This window comes from Anabrus simplex, chromosome 6 (genome assembly GCF_040414725.1).
Source record: "Anabrus simplex isolate iqAnaSimp1 chromosome 6, ASM4041472v1, whole genome shotgun sequence".
Lineage (NCBI taxonomy): Eukaryota > Metazoa > Arthropoda > Insecta > Orthoptera > Tettigoniidae > Anabrus > Anabrus simplex.
The window spans coordinates 155,488,035-155,504,620 of record NC_090270.1 but is presented as its reverse complement, the minus strand read 5'-3'; the positions used below and the strand labels follow the sequence as shown (position 1 = coordinate 155,504,620).

At 36.6% G+C, this 16,586-nt stretch overlaps 1 protein-coding gene across 1 annotated transcript in view; it reads right to left on the bottom strand.

The window, feature by feature from the left end:
- The window catches only part of LRP1 (LDL receptor protein 1), a 744,558-nt gene that overhangs the window by 582,228 nt on the left and 145,744 nt on the right, over nucleotides 1-16,586 (bottom strand). The window contains exons 18-19 of the mRNA XM_068228249.1: nucleotides 5,659-5,878; nucleotides 2,004-2,180 (exon numbers count right to left, since the gene is read on the bottom strand). Coding sequence (XP_068084350.1) covers nucleotides 2,004-2,180; nucleotides 5,659-5,878 — 397 coding nt within the window. The remainder of the gene's footprint in view (nucleotides 1-2,003; nucleotides 2,181-5,658; nucleotides 5,879-16,586) is intronic.

Here is a 16,586-nt window from a genome sequence, read left to right as displayed (position 1 = left end):
ATTCTTAATGGGTTTTTTTTTCAATCTTTCCCACTTTCAATTTTCCTATTACAACTGTATGATCTCCATCAAAGGCTTCTTCACGCATAGCTGTAACATCTACAAGGTTCTTCTGGTGTTCTTTCTCTATGATTATATAATCAATCAGGGTCTTTGTTGATATGTCTCCCCAACCATACCTTGTAATCTTCTGACTGTTCTTCTTCCTAAACCAGGTGTTTCCAACAATCATTTGGTTCCTCATGCAAAAATCCACCAACAAGTTGCCTTCTGGATTTACATTTCCATATCCAAAGGGCCCTACAACATCTTCCTTTCCTTGTCTTTCCATTCCAACTGGTGCATTTAGATCTCCCATCAATAGCACTTCCTTATCTTCTATCTGTCTCTCCACTTCCTCTAAAAGATCCTTTAGATGTTTATCTATGCAACCCGTTTTGTGGGGCATACAACTGAAATAGATCTTTCATGCCATCTTCAAACTGGAGTCTCATCACCATCATCCTATTGCTGACGCATTTTGTAGATTCCATATATTCTTGGATTTCTTTTCTAAGTATGATGGCCACTCAATTTTTTGCTTCAGGTCCTCCACTGTAATACAGCCTGCATCGTTCTTTCAGAGGATTCTCTCCTGTACCCCTCTTCTTGGTCACACACAGTCCAAATATGGCTATTTCTTTTTCTTTCATGAAGTCAACCAGTTCTTCTGTCTTTCCCGTCAGTGTCAGGACATTTACTGTCGCAATCTTGATGTAGTTTGGTGCTGGTTGCCCACTTCTCACAGTTCCCTCCAGCAACTGAAGAGTTGCACGTCGCTTTTAGCAGGGGACGCCCTAACCTTCTGAGGCACCATATCTGCTTTATCCATATAGGCTATTGTTACAATGAGCTTGCCACACCCAAAGGCAGATACTGAACTACCACTTTGTTAATGATCTTGCCCGCTACATTAATAGTTCTTTTTTTTGGGGGGTGGGTCGCACCGACACATTTAGGTCTTATGGCGATGATGGGAGAGGAAAGGCCTAGGAATGGGAAGGAAGCAGTCGTGGCCTTAATTAAGGTACAGCCCCAGCATTTGCCTGGTGTGAAAATGGGAAACCACGGAAAACCATGTTCAGGGCTGCCGACAGTGGGATTCAAACCCACTATCTCCCGGATGTGAGTTCACAGCTGTACATTAATAGCAACTACCGTGAATATTTCCTAACTAAAGTAAACTAGTGTCCTCATCACGAGATAGTGCAGCTCTTTTTAAGCACGCCCCCAATGGAAGTGAGCTGTATGTACCATTTTACTACATCTCAACCTTCCTGCCATTCTTAAATCTCTGGAATCGAACTCAGGCCCCCGAGAATGGCAGCTAATTGTGCTAACCATTACGATGGCAGACATTTTTAACTACAAAACACACAGACATATCGCATGACTGATGCGTGCTTGCAATGCATGGATTGGACATACAAAACTATCTATTTGCACATCATCAGAACTGCAGTATGCTAGGGAGGCGGACAAAACACAGACTTACGGCATGACTTTGATTAATGTTTTCATTGTGCAGGTCAGAGGGACAAAACTGTTCACAAATTTTCATGATGTTATCAGCCTGTACCTGCTTTGAAGCGGAATCGTTGTTCTTCGCTATGACGAATTACAGTGAGGGTCTCCTTACAAGCAAGCTTCTTTTTTTTTTTTTTTTTTTTTTAAACTTCGTCTTGACAATCCGCGGGGGGGGGGGTCTAATACCCGAGGAAATGCAGTAAGTACTATGTTGTAGCATATATTGTGAATTTAATATCAAACAATGATATTGTTGTTCATTTGCAACATTCTACGAACGTGGCATGACCTTGCTGGTCTAATTCCATGCTGGCCACTTAAGTAATGATATCACTGTGTTATCATGCCTTAACTTCTTATCACTTACTCCATTTTAAGGAATAACTTACAGTGGCTCTTTTTTGAGAGTGAATAGGCTTAAGAAATATATTACTTACCGCAATGCATCCCTTCATCTGAGCCATCAGCACAGTCAGCCTTAGTATCACAAAGTTGATCCACTGTAATGCAGCGAGTGTTATTGTCGCACATACGTGATGGGTGTTCACAATCGGCAGGAGTGAAATCCAGAGGAGTATGAGTAGTCTGTTTCACATGGGTCTCACTGGAGATATCTGAAAGAAAAAGTTCCCCATTCTGAAAACATATCCAGGATGGAAAGTAATGACTAGGGCCTGAATTTTGATGACCTAAAAATGTTTAAAAACTGACCTATAAAATGACTGCAAATATCCCATAAAATGACCTAAAAATCTGAATGAAACTGACATAATTTCATCACATAAGAAATGCAAACAGACTACGTTATGGTACGTTGAAATGATTTTAGTAGCTAATATAATTTAATTATTATTTGACAAATACAAATTATTTGCACACAAATACTGGTTATTATTTCAGTCTATCATTTGGCACTCCAAGTTCTGTGTTCTTTTCTTCAAGAAAAATAACACTTCATGATATGTGGAACTTTAAGGCTGCAACATCTGAAGATGACACTATAGGACCTGAAAGCTGCTATCTGTGAAGAAATCAAGGCAATACCACACAAGACATGCTCAAGTGAGTCATGCGGAACTTCGGGGAGAGGCTTCAGAGGTGCATCAAACAGGATGGTCGGCATTTTGGATGACATTATTTTCAAAACCTAGTGTGTATGTGTATGTGATGCAAATGGCATACACTACTCTTTCCCACTGTGCAATAAATCTTTAAATGGCTTGTTGCGTTGCCGAGTCATTTACTTTTGACATTTGTCAGGTATTTCTGCCGCACCCTGTATCAGATTTTTTGTAAAAGTCGGCAAAACCCCCATACATGTTAAAATCAGTATGAAGCGGCAATCAGTTTGTTCAAAACTTGCATTTTCAGGGATAATATCCACACTCTGGCTTACTTGTTTGTTATATTTCAAGATCAGTTACTACATGAAAGTGAATGTTTGATTTCATTCTGAAAAAACCATAGTACCGTGTTTCTCTGAACCCAAGACGACCCCGACCTTTACCATAAAAAAAAAAATTAGTCTTAAAAAGTGCTTTGTAAAATCATATGAATGCCTTTCTTATACAGTATGCATTTTAGACTATTTTTAGACGCAGAATATTGGGTTTAGTTATGGCGTATTCTTTTGCGGCTGCAAACTAATCTTTATTTCAGCGGGTTTAAAACCATTAACTTAAAACTGGCATCATAATATCGAAGAGAACCCGTTGAAAATTTGCCAGCAATACCTATTCAACGTGTCTCGACAATACGACGATCCATCAGGAAAATATCTTTGCTTACTATAAAACTGTTACTTTCACTCAGCATCAGATATAACTGGCTGCTGCTACACGCACGTCTCACTTGCCAGGTTCGGCCAACTTCAGCGGCTAGTGATGTATATGCCTAATTGCGGACATTGCAGGACAACGAACGAGTTTATTACGCCGCGGTATAATTCCGCACTTGCGTTTTTCATGCTTCACAATTTCATCTTCGACTTCTTTGAAGCATCCTTGTTGCAGACCACTGAATGTATTTTTTGTACAGTACGCATTTTTAAGCTATCTTTGTCTTCAAGCTAAATGCCGAATATTGGCTTTAGTTAGGCCTATGCCATATTTTCTTGCGGCTGCACAATTATTCTACATTTCCGAGTGTTTAATAACCATTAACTTAAAATTGGCATCATAATATCGACGAGAACCCATTGAAAAATTGCTGGCAATACCTGTTCCAAGTATCTTTACAATACGACGATCCATCAAAAATTATTCCTGCTACCTATAAAACTTAATTTTACTAAGCGTCAGGAACAGTAGACGCATTATAACTATGCTACAGAGTAGCCAGGGACATTCTAAGAATTCGAAGGCTCGCATTTTTTATGCCATTCTGCAGATTTGAGAAACGATTATGTAGAGGCTAACAGAATGTCATTCTCTCTTCACTATTTTCCGAGATCCAGTGACGTTACACATAGGCACTGTACAACTGGTCACCACAGCTAGCGATGTATAATAAGGAGGCGGGCATTTACTGTCAACAAGTTTTGCGTGTCCGTGCACGGGGGGGTTGTAAAAAGAAGCAGCGTGGTTACTGCAGTATTTGCCAGTGGTGTTAATTACTGTTAGGCTGCGTATGCAAGATGACCCTTGATTTTTCACATGAAAATCTGACAAAATGTCATCTTGGATTTGGAGAAATATGGTATCACTCAAGAGGTTTCTGTGGCAAGCATTTCAGTTTTCTACTTCAAACAGCATCACCTAACCTAACCGTATATGTATCATGAAAACGTATTTCAAACGCACGTAGAGAAATGATAACCTTCTCACTTAAATTTACATGGGAATAGCCTTTCCGAAATTTAACTAGACGCGAGAAAATATAAACTATCCTCTGAAATTAGTGATGTACCCTTTCATATCTTGAGGTGTATCACATTCTTACTTAATTTCAGTACATAACATTGAGATTGTTTACTTCAGCCTTTATTTTTAACGAGTTAACAACTGTTATTGGACATGTTATTCACGCATTTATTATGAAAAAAAAAGTTCTCTTTCGTTTTGAATTTTCTTTACGGAACAGCACTTGACGGGTATTACTAATTGACTCCGACATCACCTGTGGATGTCGATGAGAGAACTCGCTAGTGGACATAGTGAAGAAACGATACCGAAGGTGATAGATCGCATGCAACATATTCGCTGGGGCACATAAATATTAGTAACAAGGAAAACTTGCTCATAATAACGGATGCCTCAGTGACAGGGCTCTCGCTGTAACTGAAGTATAATACACAGTGTAATACAGGAATTTTTTAAGGGACAGACAAAAATTGACGTTATAACGGGGCTCTCGTTATATGCCATACTCGCTATAGCAGACTTCTACTGAATTTAGTGAATATAGACATTTTAAGTAATCGTAATCATCAGCTAGCTAGAAGAAATATTTCCAGCCAAGGTGTTTGGGATTTTTATTTTCTAGTGTGTAGATCTGATTTAATCCCACTTTCTAAAGATTTCTTCACATGGTTTTAAGACATTGTTCTACATGCTGTAATGGGGTATTTAACTATCTTAAAGCACCAACTCTGTGCTCCACTAATGTAGTTGCAGAGGAAGTTAATAAAATAAAACAAAAATATTGGTCTGTAGGGAAGAGAGGAGGTCCAATAACATGACAATTTTTGAGGTGTGAACATTTCTGAGGTGTGAAAGGAATCATAAGATAACTTTGATTAATGGCAAACAGGAGTTGTATTAAAAATAAACTTGTTTCAAGCAAAATCTCTTTCTTAATCCTTTCTCCCCACTAGACAAGTTACAAATAATAAACAGTAATCATGGTGAGCTCCCAATTGTATGTTACATATAGCACTGAAGAGAAAATATGAAGCACTTACAAGTATGGTCTGTGTAAAATGGAAAGCTGTTTCCGCTGTGGTGGTTTTTATAAAGTAAAAATAATTTGGCCTGGTGCAAGTGACATTTTCCGCAGAGTATAACATACTGAATGAGTGCAATAACATAACAACATAGCAGCCACTGAGCAGACACAAACTATAGTGGAAAATCCAACAGACTCTTAACTTACTGCAATTCAATTCATCACTTTTGTCCAGACAGTCAAACACTCCATCACAAGTGAATTTCTTGCGGATACAACTTCCATCACCACACTGGAAATCATGACCACACTTGAAGCGGGTAGCGTTGGTATTACATATAAACTCGTCCACTCCATCACTGCAATCAGGATGACCATCACATTTCTTTGAATGCTGCAGGCAAGTATTGTCAGCAGCACAGTAAAACTAAAACAAAAACAAAAAAAATCAATTTGGTTAACATAACTTTTTCAACAGGATTACTAAGTGTTTATTCACAAAATTAGATTATTCAGAAACTGAACAGTCCTGTGTTATCCTCTTCCTTATGTTTAAGAGCTTCATAATTATCATAAATAGGCTATTGTGAAATTTTATCAATTCCCATACCGAGTGTCTAGAATCAACTTCATTCACTAAAATTAATTCTAAAAGTCTGTACTGATGTATATCTTTAATTTGCTCAAGAGAAGGTATCCTACCCAAATGTATCTTCCTTAACTCCTCCCTGTTAGTTTTTAGACAGAGAGACTGTTCTGCTTGGCGAGGTAACTCCCAAGATAGTAAATGTTATAGACATGCTTGCTTGTAAATGACAAACTGGTGAGATTTTAAAATGAGTAAATATCTTGAAATAACAGTTCCACCTACTTCTGAAGATGAATCAAAAGAAACAAAACAATGTAAAAAATACAATGACTCATATCTGAAGTTAGGATTTATTGATATATGGGAACCAGCTGCAATCTGTGTTGTGAACTCTTATCTAATGAAAGCATGAAGCCATCTAAAATGAATGCCTTGAAGAAAACAAAACACCCAACTCTTAAAAATAGCCCATTGACTTTTTCCAGCATAGAAGTACTTCAGAACCAACAGCTGAGCAATGCACACTTAGGTTTTTTTAAAAAGCGTATGGATTTTAGTGCCAGGAGTGTCCGAGGACAAGTTTAGCTTGCCAGATGCAGGTCTTTCGATTTGACTCCCTTAGGCGACCTGCACGTCGGGATGAGGATGAAATGATGTTGAAGACGACACATACACCCAGGCCCCGTGCCAGCGAAATTAACCAATTATGGTTGAAATTCCCGACCCTGCCAGGAATCAAACCCGGGACCCCAGTGACCAAAGGCCAGCATGCTAACTATTTAGCCATGAAGAGTGAAAAGGCTCTTACAGCATAACCTAGTAACAGGTTGCTTTAAGAATAGCTGAGAGAGGTAAGCCATACACTACTGCTAAAGAAGTTATCCTTCCCTCTGCAAGTGATAAGTTTCAACAATGATTAGGACTAAAGATGCAAAATAAATTGGAAACAATCCCCATCAAATGATACAATAGCAAGGCACTTCTCTGAAATGACTCAAAATGTTGGGGACAAATAAGAAAAAAAGAAAAAATAGTGAATTTATTTAAATTCAAATTGTCAAATTGAGCTCAATGTATGTGTTTTATCAAATTTGAATCAGATGGACCAATAGAAGAAGAGATTTCTTTTTGTAAAAAATTGTCCAATCACATGACTGGGAAATGCTTATATATATTGTTTCTCGAAGCTACAAGCCAATTTGACATGGACAGGGGAAATGTATTGCTATTTGCAGTAATGGTGCAAAAAACATCAACTAGGCATAACAATGGTTTAGTAGAAGACTGAAATCAGTAATGCTAAATGCAAAATGGATTCACTGTTTCTTATACCACCAAGCACTTGTGTCAACAACAAAAAAAGGCAAGTGAATTTCTCTAGGTTATTCTTCTTCTACTATTACTTTTCCCACGCACTTGTAGAGTCGTGGGTGAAAACTGGGTCGCACATGTGGATTTGGCCCTGTTTTACGGCCGGATGGCCTTCCTAATGCCAACTCCATGTAGAGGGATATAATCACTATTGCATGTTTCTCTTAGTAGTGTGGTATGTTGTGATGAATATGAAGAGGAAAGTGTTGGGACAAACAAAAACACCCAGTCCCCGAGCCAGAAGAATTAATCAGATACAATTAAATTCTCCAACCTGGCCAGGAATCAAACCCAGGACCCTCTGAACCGACGAAGGCCTCAACGCGCTGGCTGTTCAGCCAGGGAGTCTGACTCTCCAGGTTTTTAATGAAGCAATAAAAGTTGTAAACATGATTAGAATTTGTCTCTTACAATGCTGACTATTTGCAAAGCTGTGTGAAGAAATGGGCATTTTTCACAAAAGTCTCTCATTACATACTGAAGTGAGGTGGCTTTCTCAAGGGCCAGCTATTATAACAGGCTGATACATATACACACAGGGTTATTCAGGTAAGTTGTCCCCCTAAAATATCTTCTGATCTGTTGAAGATATAGACATTCCATTTTTCATATTCTTAAATTGTATTAGGAGGCTCATAAAACATTGTCCAGTTTGTCTATCACATAGATAATTACCCAGAAACCAGTAGCAACTTTGTTTCTTTAAATGGGACTATACTAATTTCACCAACAGAACAACTAAGAATCGATTAACAAATTCAGTGATGTACTCATTTTGTAAATCCGACATGTACTTGGGACTAAGTATAGGAAGGGCTATAACAATAAGTACTGAAAGGGGGAAAACACTCTCAATCACAGTTTAGTAATAAACAACTCGTAGCACTTTGAAGTCTTTGTCCATTGTTGAATCCCGATACTCAGAATATTTTAAAGTGTCAGAATGTGATTTAATATTTTTAAAAAAGCTCTCACATTCTCACTTTGAAACAGGTCAGTGTTTAAGTAGCAGTGTTCATGACTTTCCAATGTTTTTTAAAGCTATGCAAATAGTGCCTGTTGATATAAATTATAGCTAGTAGTGGTTATGGTTTTACATTTAGTAAGAAGAAAAGAAAAGTTCTGGACAAAGGCAGATCATTTTGATCATTTCACATCAGATGGACGATCATTTCAGGTCAGATGGACAAATATGTATCATTTTACTGAAACTAAAAAACAGAGCAATGTGTCTAATCATAATATAGTGGTTTCATTTTTAAACAACTGAATGTTAAGCAACATTACAACTCCAAACAAGCTTCTTCATATGATCAATTTTAGAGACAATTCATGAAGACAACGTGACTGAACTTAAATATAAGCTTTCAGTACAATAATCGTGTTTTAAGAATATGTCTACTCAATCTATATCGCTTGTCAAGGCGAGCTATGTAGTAGCGGAAATTACTACAAAGAAATCAAAACCATTTTCAGATAGCTAATTAGTTAACCTGCCAGCGTGGAGTGCCGAGCAGGGTTCATCATGTAGTGAGCATCGTGCGTAGCGGAGTGACGAGCACTGCTCGCATGGTACACTGATTTTTTTTCTGGTTGTTTGCTTTTTTTTTATTAAGAAGGAAGCCGTACTTTCCAGTGCTGACTCAGCTAAATGTAACTTTAAAAATATTTTCAGTCTGTCAAACACACAAGTTCAATATAAATATATACATAAAATAGTGTGCATTTTAATTCCTTGTTTAATAGTGTGTTTTTTTACAGTTATGTTACAGTGTAATATTTATATTGAATTTGTGTGTCTGACATACTGAAAAACTTTTAAATTGCATGGTATACGCGTGTATTGTACTGCGATCTAGCGGTTATGATCAAAGCCATTTCTGTCTCAGCTTATTTTTCCTCGAACGGGAAGGTTTGAACTTTCGAATGATGTACCTCGATCCCTATTTTGATAGTGTTTTGATCACAGAAATTCGAATGGTTTTCAAAGGAATGTTTATCTCTGCCACCAGAAGAAGCCATTGTCTTTGCCTGCTATCTAGCACCTATTATGCGGACTTGTTGAATTATACCTATCTTACCTCTTGGGGAAGAACCTGACTGTCAACATAATCATAAATTCTGTCTATTCAGCACTCCCTTGAGGCAGATTTTACCTGATCCTTTTCTTTATCACACACTGTCTTGCATCCCCCTGGGTCATGAGTCGAGATGGCTTCTATAAGCAAAGTGTGGGTTATCAAGCATGGAAATAGAGGATGTTTTAGGAGAAGAGTGATATTATTGAATGTTTTTTAGATTCAGGTGGTTATACTGAATGTGTTTAAGATTCGGATGGTGATCCGAATAATGCGGATAACATTGCTGTGTGCAAAGTACTTGGTTTGGAATCAGATGCGAGTGACAGTGCGCACAATGTCAATGTGCATGTCACTGCTGATCCATTTTGATAGGAGAACACATCCAATTAAATGGGCCGAGTAGAACAGTTTACAGGGAACCCAGGACCTCACAATGAAGCAGTTGGGGAATGTGATGCTGTGAAGGGGGTCTATGCATTGAGGAATGTTTCAAGATGTTCCATACCAAGCTCAGCTATTAAGGCAAGATAGCATCATATTGTTTAAAACAACAGTTTCTAAAACATGAATGTGATAGTATTATTGAAATCCATAAAACAGTACCACTATTATGCTTCTTTGAAGAAAGTCTTGCACAAATCTGAGAAAACAGAAATACCAGCCTTAGAACTCCTCCCACAGCACAGTGGTTAAGGAATGCCTTGAAGGTGTTGCTGAAATAATATGCCTTGACAAGAAATCACACAGTTTTCTAAAATAAGCTTATCATGACAGACTGTAGTTCATTGTGTAGATAAGTTATAGTTCAAATACCTAGTAAATGCACCTGATTTTGTAATGTATGAGCACGCACTGGGTAAATTTTACCCAACCAGTTTATCGTTGTGCTGGCCCCGTGGTGTAGGGATAGCGTACCTGCCTCTTACCCGAAGGCCCCGGCTTCGATTCCCGGTCAGGTCAGGGATTTTTACCTAGATCTGAGTGCTGGTTCGAGGTCCACTCAGCCTACGTGATTAGAATTGAGGAGCTATCCGAAGGCGAGATAGCAGCCCCAGTCTAGAAGGCCAAGAATAATGGCCGAGTCATGCTGACCACATAACACGTCGTAAACTGCAGGCCTTCGAGCTGAGCAGCGGTCGCTTGGTAGGCCAAGGCCCTTCAAGGGCTGTAGTGCCATGGGGTTAGGTAGGGGTTAGTTTATTGTTGAATAACACATGTATAAGTAGGTCTTAAATGGGACAAGAAAAATGCTGTATCTATTTGTACCTTTAAGAATATAATAATACATCGTTGGCGGAAAGTTATATTAAAAATTGGTGCAAATCTTGGTACTACACATCAACCATGTGGGAACGTAGAATCTTCATAATGAGTAATTTACATTATTAAACAACATATTCAGTTGTACAACAACACTGCTTGCTACAGGTCTAATAAAGTTACTATTGATGACACAATAATAAACATGAACAACTGTTTAGACTAATATTACGCAGACAGAACATAAGAATAGAGTGATAAAGACTATACCTCCCAGTGAGAAGTTAGTATGTTGATAAACATAAAGTTTTATAGCTAATGGGGTTTAGTCCTGATCGGCTTCATGAAGAGATTCTTGAAAGAAAAACCTTTCTGTCTGACGCACAGCTGTCCTACTCAGGATCGTTCGTATGACCGCTTTCATAAACAAAGTCTATATGATTCATCACTTCCACTAACAACATCAAGATATTTTTCATCACCAAGTAATTATTGCTTTGCGAACAGTGAATGAGAAAATTAAACTTCTCTCTAAACTTAAGTTAGCACGCGCACTGAACAGAAATTACCCGTCACTGAAATCAACATACGAACGCATCAACAACTCGAATAATACAGATATAAGGAAAATATCTTTTTTATTTTTATTTGCTATTTGCTTTACGTCGCACCGACACAGATATGTCTTATGGCGACGATAGGATGGGAAAGGCCTAGGAAGAGGAAGGAAGCGGCCGTGGCCTTAATTAAGGTACAGCCCCGGCATTTGCCTGGTGTGAAAATGGGAAACCACGGAAAACCATCTTCAGGGCTGCCGACAGTGGGGCTCGAACCCACGATCTCCCGATTACTGGATACTGGCCGCACTTAAGCGACTGCAGCTATCGAGCTCGGTGAGGAAAATATCAAGCCATCAAGAATGCTTAGAGGACTCCATTGGAAAAGTAGTAAAGGGCAGAAGGCAGGTATGCTACCTGTTAGACTAAGAATTATTCATAGAATATAAACTTCATGGTTTGATTGATATTGAAACACCATCTAGCAGTTCTGCGTCAACTGGTGGTTGTTTACAGTGGCGTTCAGTGACTTGCATATGGCTAACACCACTCAAGTAGATTTGGTGATTGACTACAGGATCAACATTTACCAGTTCCCGTTTACAATTTAAATTGCAATGATTAGCAGTGATGGAACTAACAGTTCTATGAATATTAGTGTGTGAAAGAGTCTCGATGATGACCATACTCAAGATGCTAAGAATTCGGAGCCTAGTTTATTCTCATAATTTTTAATGCCAATTGTATATATTTATTGGTTCATTTGTTTTATGTCAATTGTGTGTATGTACATTGGTTTAGTTATTAGATGTTTTATATTAAGGCTGAAGATGGCCAGCCCAGGACGAAACTAGTCCCTAGTTAATGTAAAGCAAAATATTGCATATTATAGTATTGAAAAGTGGACCATTACAACATTAATTTTATAATTATATTCTAAGAATTATTCAAAATTCATTTCACCATGAGTAGAAAAAATACTGCATCCTGGTATGCTTGGAGCAAGATATTACCGTCCCTGCCTTCTTAAATTTAAGAAACAAACAAAGACATTAATGTACATATGATGTTGTTGTTGTAGTTTCATGACAGGGCTTGGGACAGCAAGGTCAACAACCCCATGTAAAGTGTGAAGATTTGTCTGATAACCTGTGTAACTGTGGTGAATGCACTAATGCACGTGTTTACAGTCGGAGAGAGGATCAGGAAGGAGGTGGAGAATGCACATACGCTTACCACAGAGTTATTAGATTTTTCAATTATGAAAGATACCGTACACATTTAGTTATCTATTAAAGAAACTATTATAGTTTTATTTTGAGTCCACCTTGTCAATACACTTATAATGATAGAAAATTATTAATTTAACATACATGTTTCAGGAAAATCATCCATTCCATTCATCAGTGATGTCAATTTGGGAACAGAGTTGCCAACTTATATTTTCAAAATCCGCTAAATACTACTAACCATCCGCTAAAATTCTGCCAAAAAATCCGATCTCAAATAATAATAATAATAATAATAATAATAATAATAATAATAATAATAATAATAATAATAATAATAATAATAATAATAATAATAATAATAATAATAATAATAATAATAATAATAATAATAATAATAATAATAATAATAATAATAATAATAATAATAATAATAATAATAATAATAATAATAATAATAATAATAATAATAATAATAATAATAATAATAATAATAATAATAATAATAATAATAATAATAATAATAATAATAATAATAATAATAATAATAATAATAATAATAATAATAATAATAATAATAATAATAATAATAATAATAATAATAATAATAATAATAATAATAATAATAATAATAATAATAATAATAATAATAATAATAATAATAATAATAATAATAATAATAATAATAATAATAATAATAATAATAATAATAATAATAATAATAATAATAATAATAATAATAATAATAATAATAATAATAATAATAATAATAATAATAATAAAAAATGTCTGCACTCACCTGATCTGTGAGTTTCAGTGGGATTCACCCCCTGCCTGCAAGCTGGCGAGCTGAAACTTGTAGGCGTTTTACTGCCAGGTGCAAACTAGGTGAATCCCCTACCTCAAGGGCCACACACAGAACAGGCCAGTTCATTAAACGGTCTTCCTTCATAGCATAAATATAAATGCCACTCTCTCACAGTTTCATTATCTGTCGTCATTCGTCAACTAAGATATAAGTAACCTTTCCCCACGCATTACAAATTTATGATACCATGATCTCATAACATCAAATCGAAATAACATCCTTTCCTCATGTGACTGGTAGCACCTGACAAGAAATACGGAATAGCTTGGAGACAGACGAATACAAATTTTTAAGAAACATAAAATGGACAAAACAATAAATTCCGCTGTAATAAATCTAGAATTCCACCAAAAATTCCGCTGTCCGCTAAATGATATATTTCTCTGCCGACAGTCTTCTAATTCCGCCAAATTTAGCGGAAAATCCGCTAAGTTGGCAATACTGTTCGGGAATTATATTGGTAGAAAAATAAGTTTGAGTGGCGAGTTTAAAAAGTAGGAAAGATCGCAACATGACGATAAAGGAACAGACATCACTGATGAAGGGAATGGATGATTTTCACAAATCATGTATGATAATTTAATAATTTTCTATCATTATAAGGTGTATTGACAAGGTGGATTCAAAATAAAACTATAATAGTTTCTTTAATAGATTCAGAAAAGTCAATACAGGATCAAATAAAATATCCTATTATGGGTAAGTTTATCAACACAGTTAGTTTAGTTATAACAAAACTGTAACCTGAATGTAAGGCATACTTCTGCTCAGAAAAAAACAAAAAAAAAAAAAAAAAAAACAGACAATATGTTTTACTGGTATACAAGGAAATTATTGTATATACAACAATACCGTTTTGCTCTCGCAGAGGCCTCCCAGGATTTTAAGCAGGCTTTGAATTCATGTCCATTACATTTTATAATAGAGTCGAACAACTAACAAGTCTAAAGCTGAACAATGTACAACTTAAAATAAAATATATATCATGACAAACCATAAGCTTATATAATTATCAAACCAAACTATAGACCTAAACACACGTAGTGAAACTGTGCGAGAAACTAAGAACTTGACCTAGGAGTGAGCAAGGAGCCTTTCAATCATCCACTGCAACACACTCTTAACATCAGCTTAGCACGACATGTAGACGAAGGCTGGGCAGTGGGAGGAGTGGGAGAGGAGGCACCCCCCCTCGACTGCCCCTCACCATATACGCGGCCGATTCCCATGCAGGATGTTAACTAAGTATTTGGACTACAGCGTAGAAAGAACATTCAATAATGCCCAGTTAGCAATCTTCACAAGGCGAGGTGATGTTTCAATATTACTGAAGAATTAGTAGCTTTTGTTCCTCTTAAAGGCACTGCAAAATTCACTGATTTAACAGGGGGTGTAACTGACACTCTGAACCAGCTTGAAATGAAATTCACCACTCAATACAATCAAAGACTCCCAGTCAAAGCAGCTAAGTTGGAAAATATTTCTGTAATGCAATATTGTTGTTTACTATACCAAAAAAATCTCTGAATGAGCAATTACTGAATTCAAATAATGTCTTTTAAGTTTTCATTAAAGTCGTACTACAGGGGAATTTCAAAATTTAAAAATAAGCTCATTTTTTTCCTTAAATAACTAGTGTGAAAGTTGGAAGGGCATTAAGTACATTACTGTCACTTTGATGCTGTTACTGTGCATACCCCCCATGTTCTAGGGCAGCTATCCCTTGTGGATTTTCTCTCCCCCCTTGAAAGGAAAGTGGAAGAAATTGTTTGTTTTTATATATATATATATATATATATATATATACACACACACACAGTATTGAGTCGGGTGGCTCAGCTGAGGTATAATGTTAAAGCAAGTATTAAATCTTAAATACAAATATTTATAGAGAAAATGGGAAAACTTAGCCTATTATTGAATTTAATGATCTATCATGGATGTGCAATTTTTCCTTCCTAGGTGATATTAAAACACATTTGAATTAACTAAATTTACATCTCCTAGGTAAAAATCAGGCGATCACTTAAATCAGCTAAAACAAAATTCCAATGTTGGGAATCACAATTGAAAGCAAACAACTTTGTGCATTTTCTGGCCTCGAAAAATGTAATGTTCAAAATGTTCAAAACTATGCAGGAATTTTCAGAATTAAGTTATGAATTCAACTCCAAATTTAAAGACTTCAATTCAATTCTCGTTAGATTCAGACTGATTTCTTCTCTGTTCCCCGTTAGTATAGAGGAGATCCATGAGAATTTGCACATGAAGTGAGTTAATTTTCAGTGCTCATCGAACTTGAGAAGTAAGTTTCACAGTGTCCCTTTGTTAGAATTCTAATTCAAACAAGTTCCCAGGGAAAAGTTTCCTACTATTTATAGACATGCAATTTGACTCGCATCACTTTTTTCTTCAGAATGAAGCATGTGAAGCATGCAACAAGATTGCAAATCACTGGAAAGTTCTCTTCAAATCGCTACATCTATCACACCTGATATTGGGAGCTTTGTTCATAAGAAATTGCAAAGTTTGAGCTGGGAAGACTTTGGAGAAAGCAACCGAGCTGCACGACTAAGTGGTATGTTACAAGTTCCAACTCTCATATTTGTTACAAATTGAAGTTGACCATATATTAAAAATATTACAAGAATATTTAATAAGACCGCCTATTCAATACATACCAAGAATCTTATGGTTAAACTTTTACATAATATTATACAGTCTTATTAGGTACATGTTTCACCCTCTCCTAGGGGCATCATCAGACTGAACTAAACCTTAAAGTCATTGGACTTGGACCTTAACAATCCTTGTAAGATATAAAGTTTTACTATAATAACCTTTTTAACATCATGGCATCTTAAAATTGTCCAGCTCTATGGCTAAATGGTTAGCGTGCTGACCTTTGGTCACAGGGGTCCCGGGTTCGATTCCCGCCAGGGTTGGGAATTTTAACCTTAATTGGTTGATTTCTCTGGCACGGGGACTGGGTGTGTGTGTGTGTGTCATCTTCATCATCATTTCATCCTCAACACGACGCGCAGGTCGCCTACGGGTGTCAAATCAAAACACCTGCACCTGGCGAGCCAAACATGTCCTCGGACACTCCAGGCACTAAAAGCCATATGCCATTTCATCTTAAAATTAACACACTAGAAAAGATCTAAAATATATGGACAG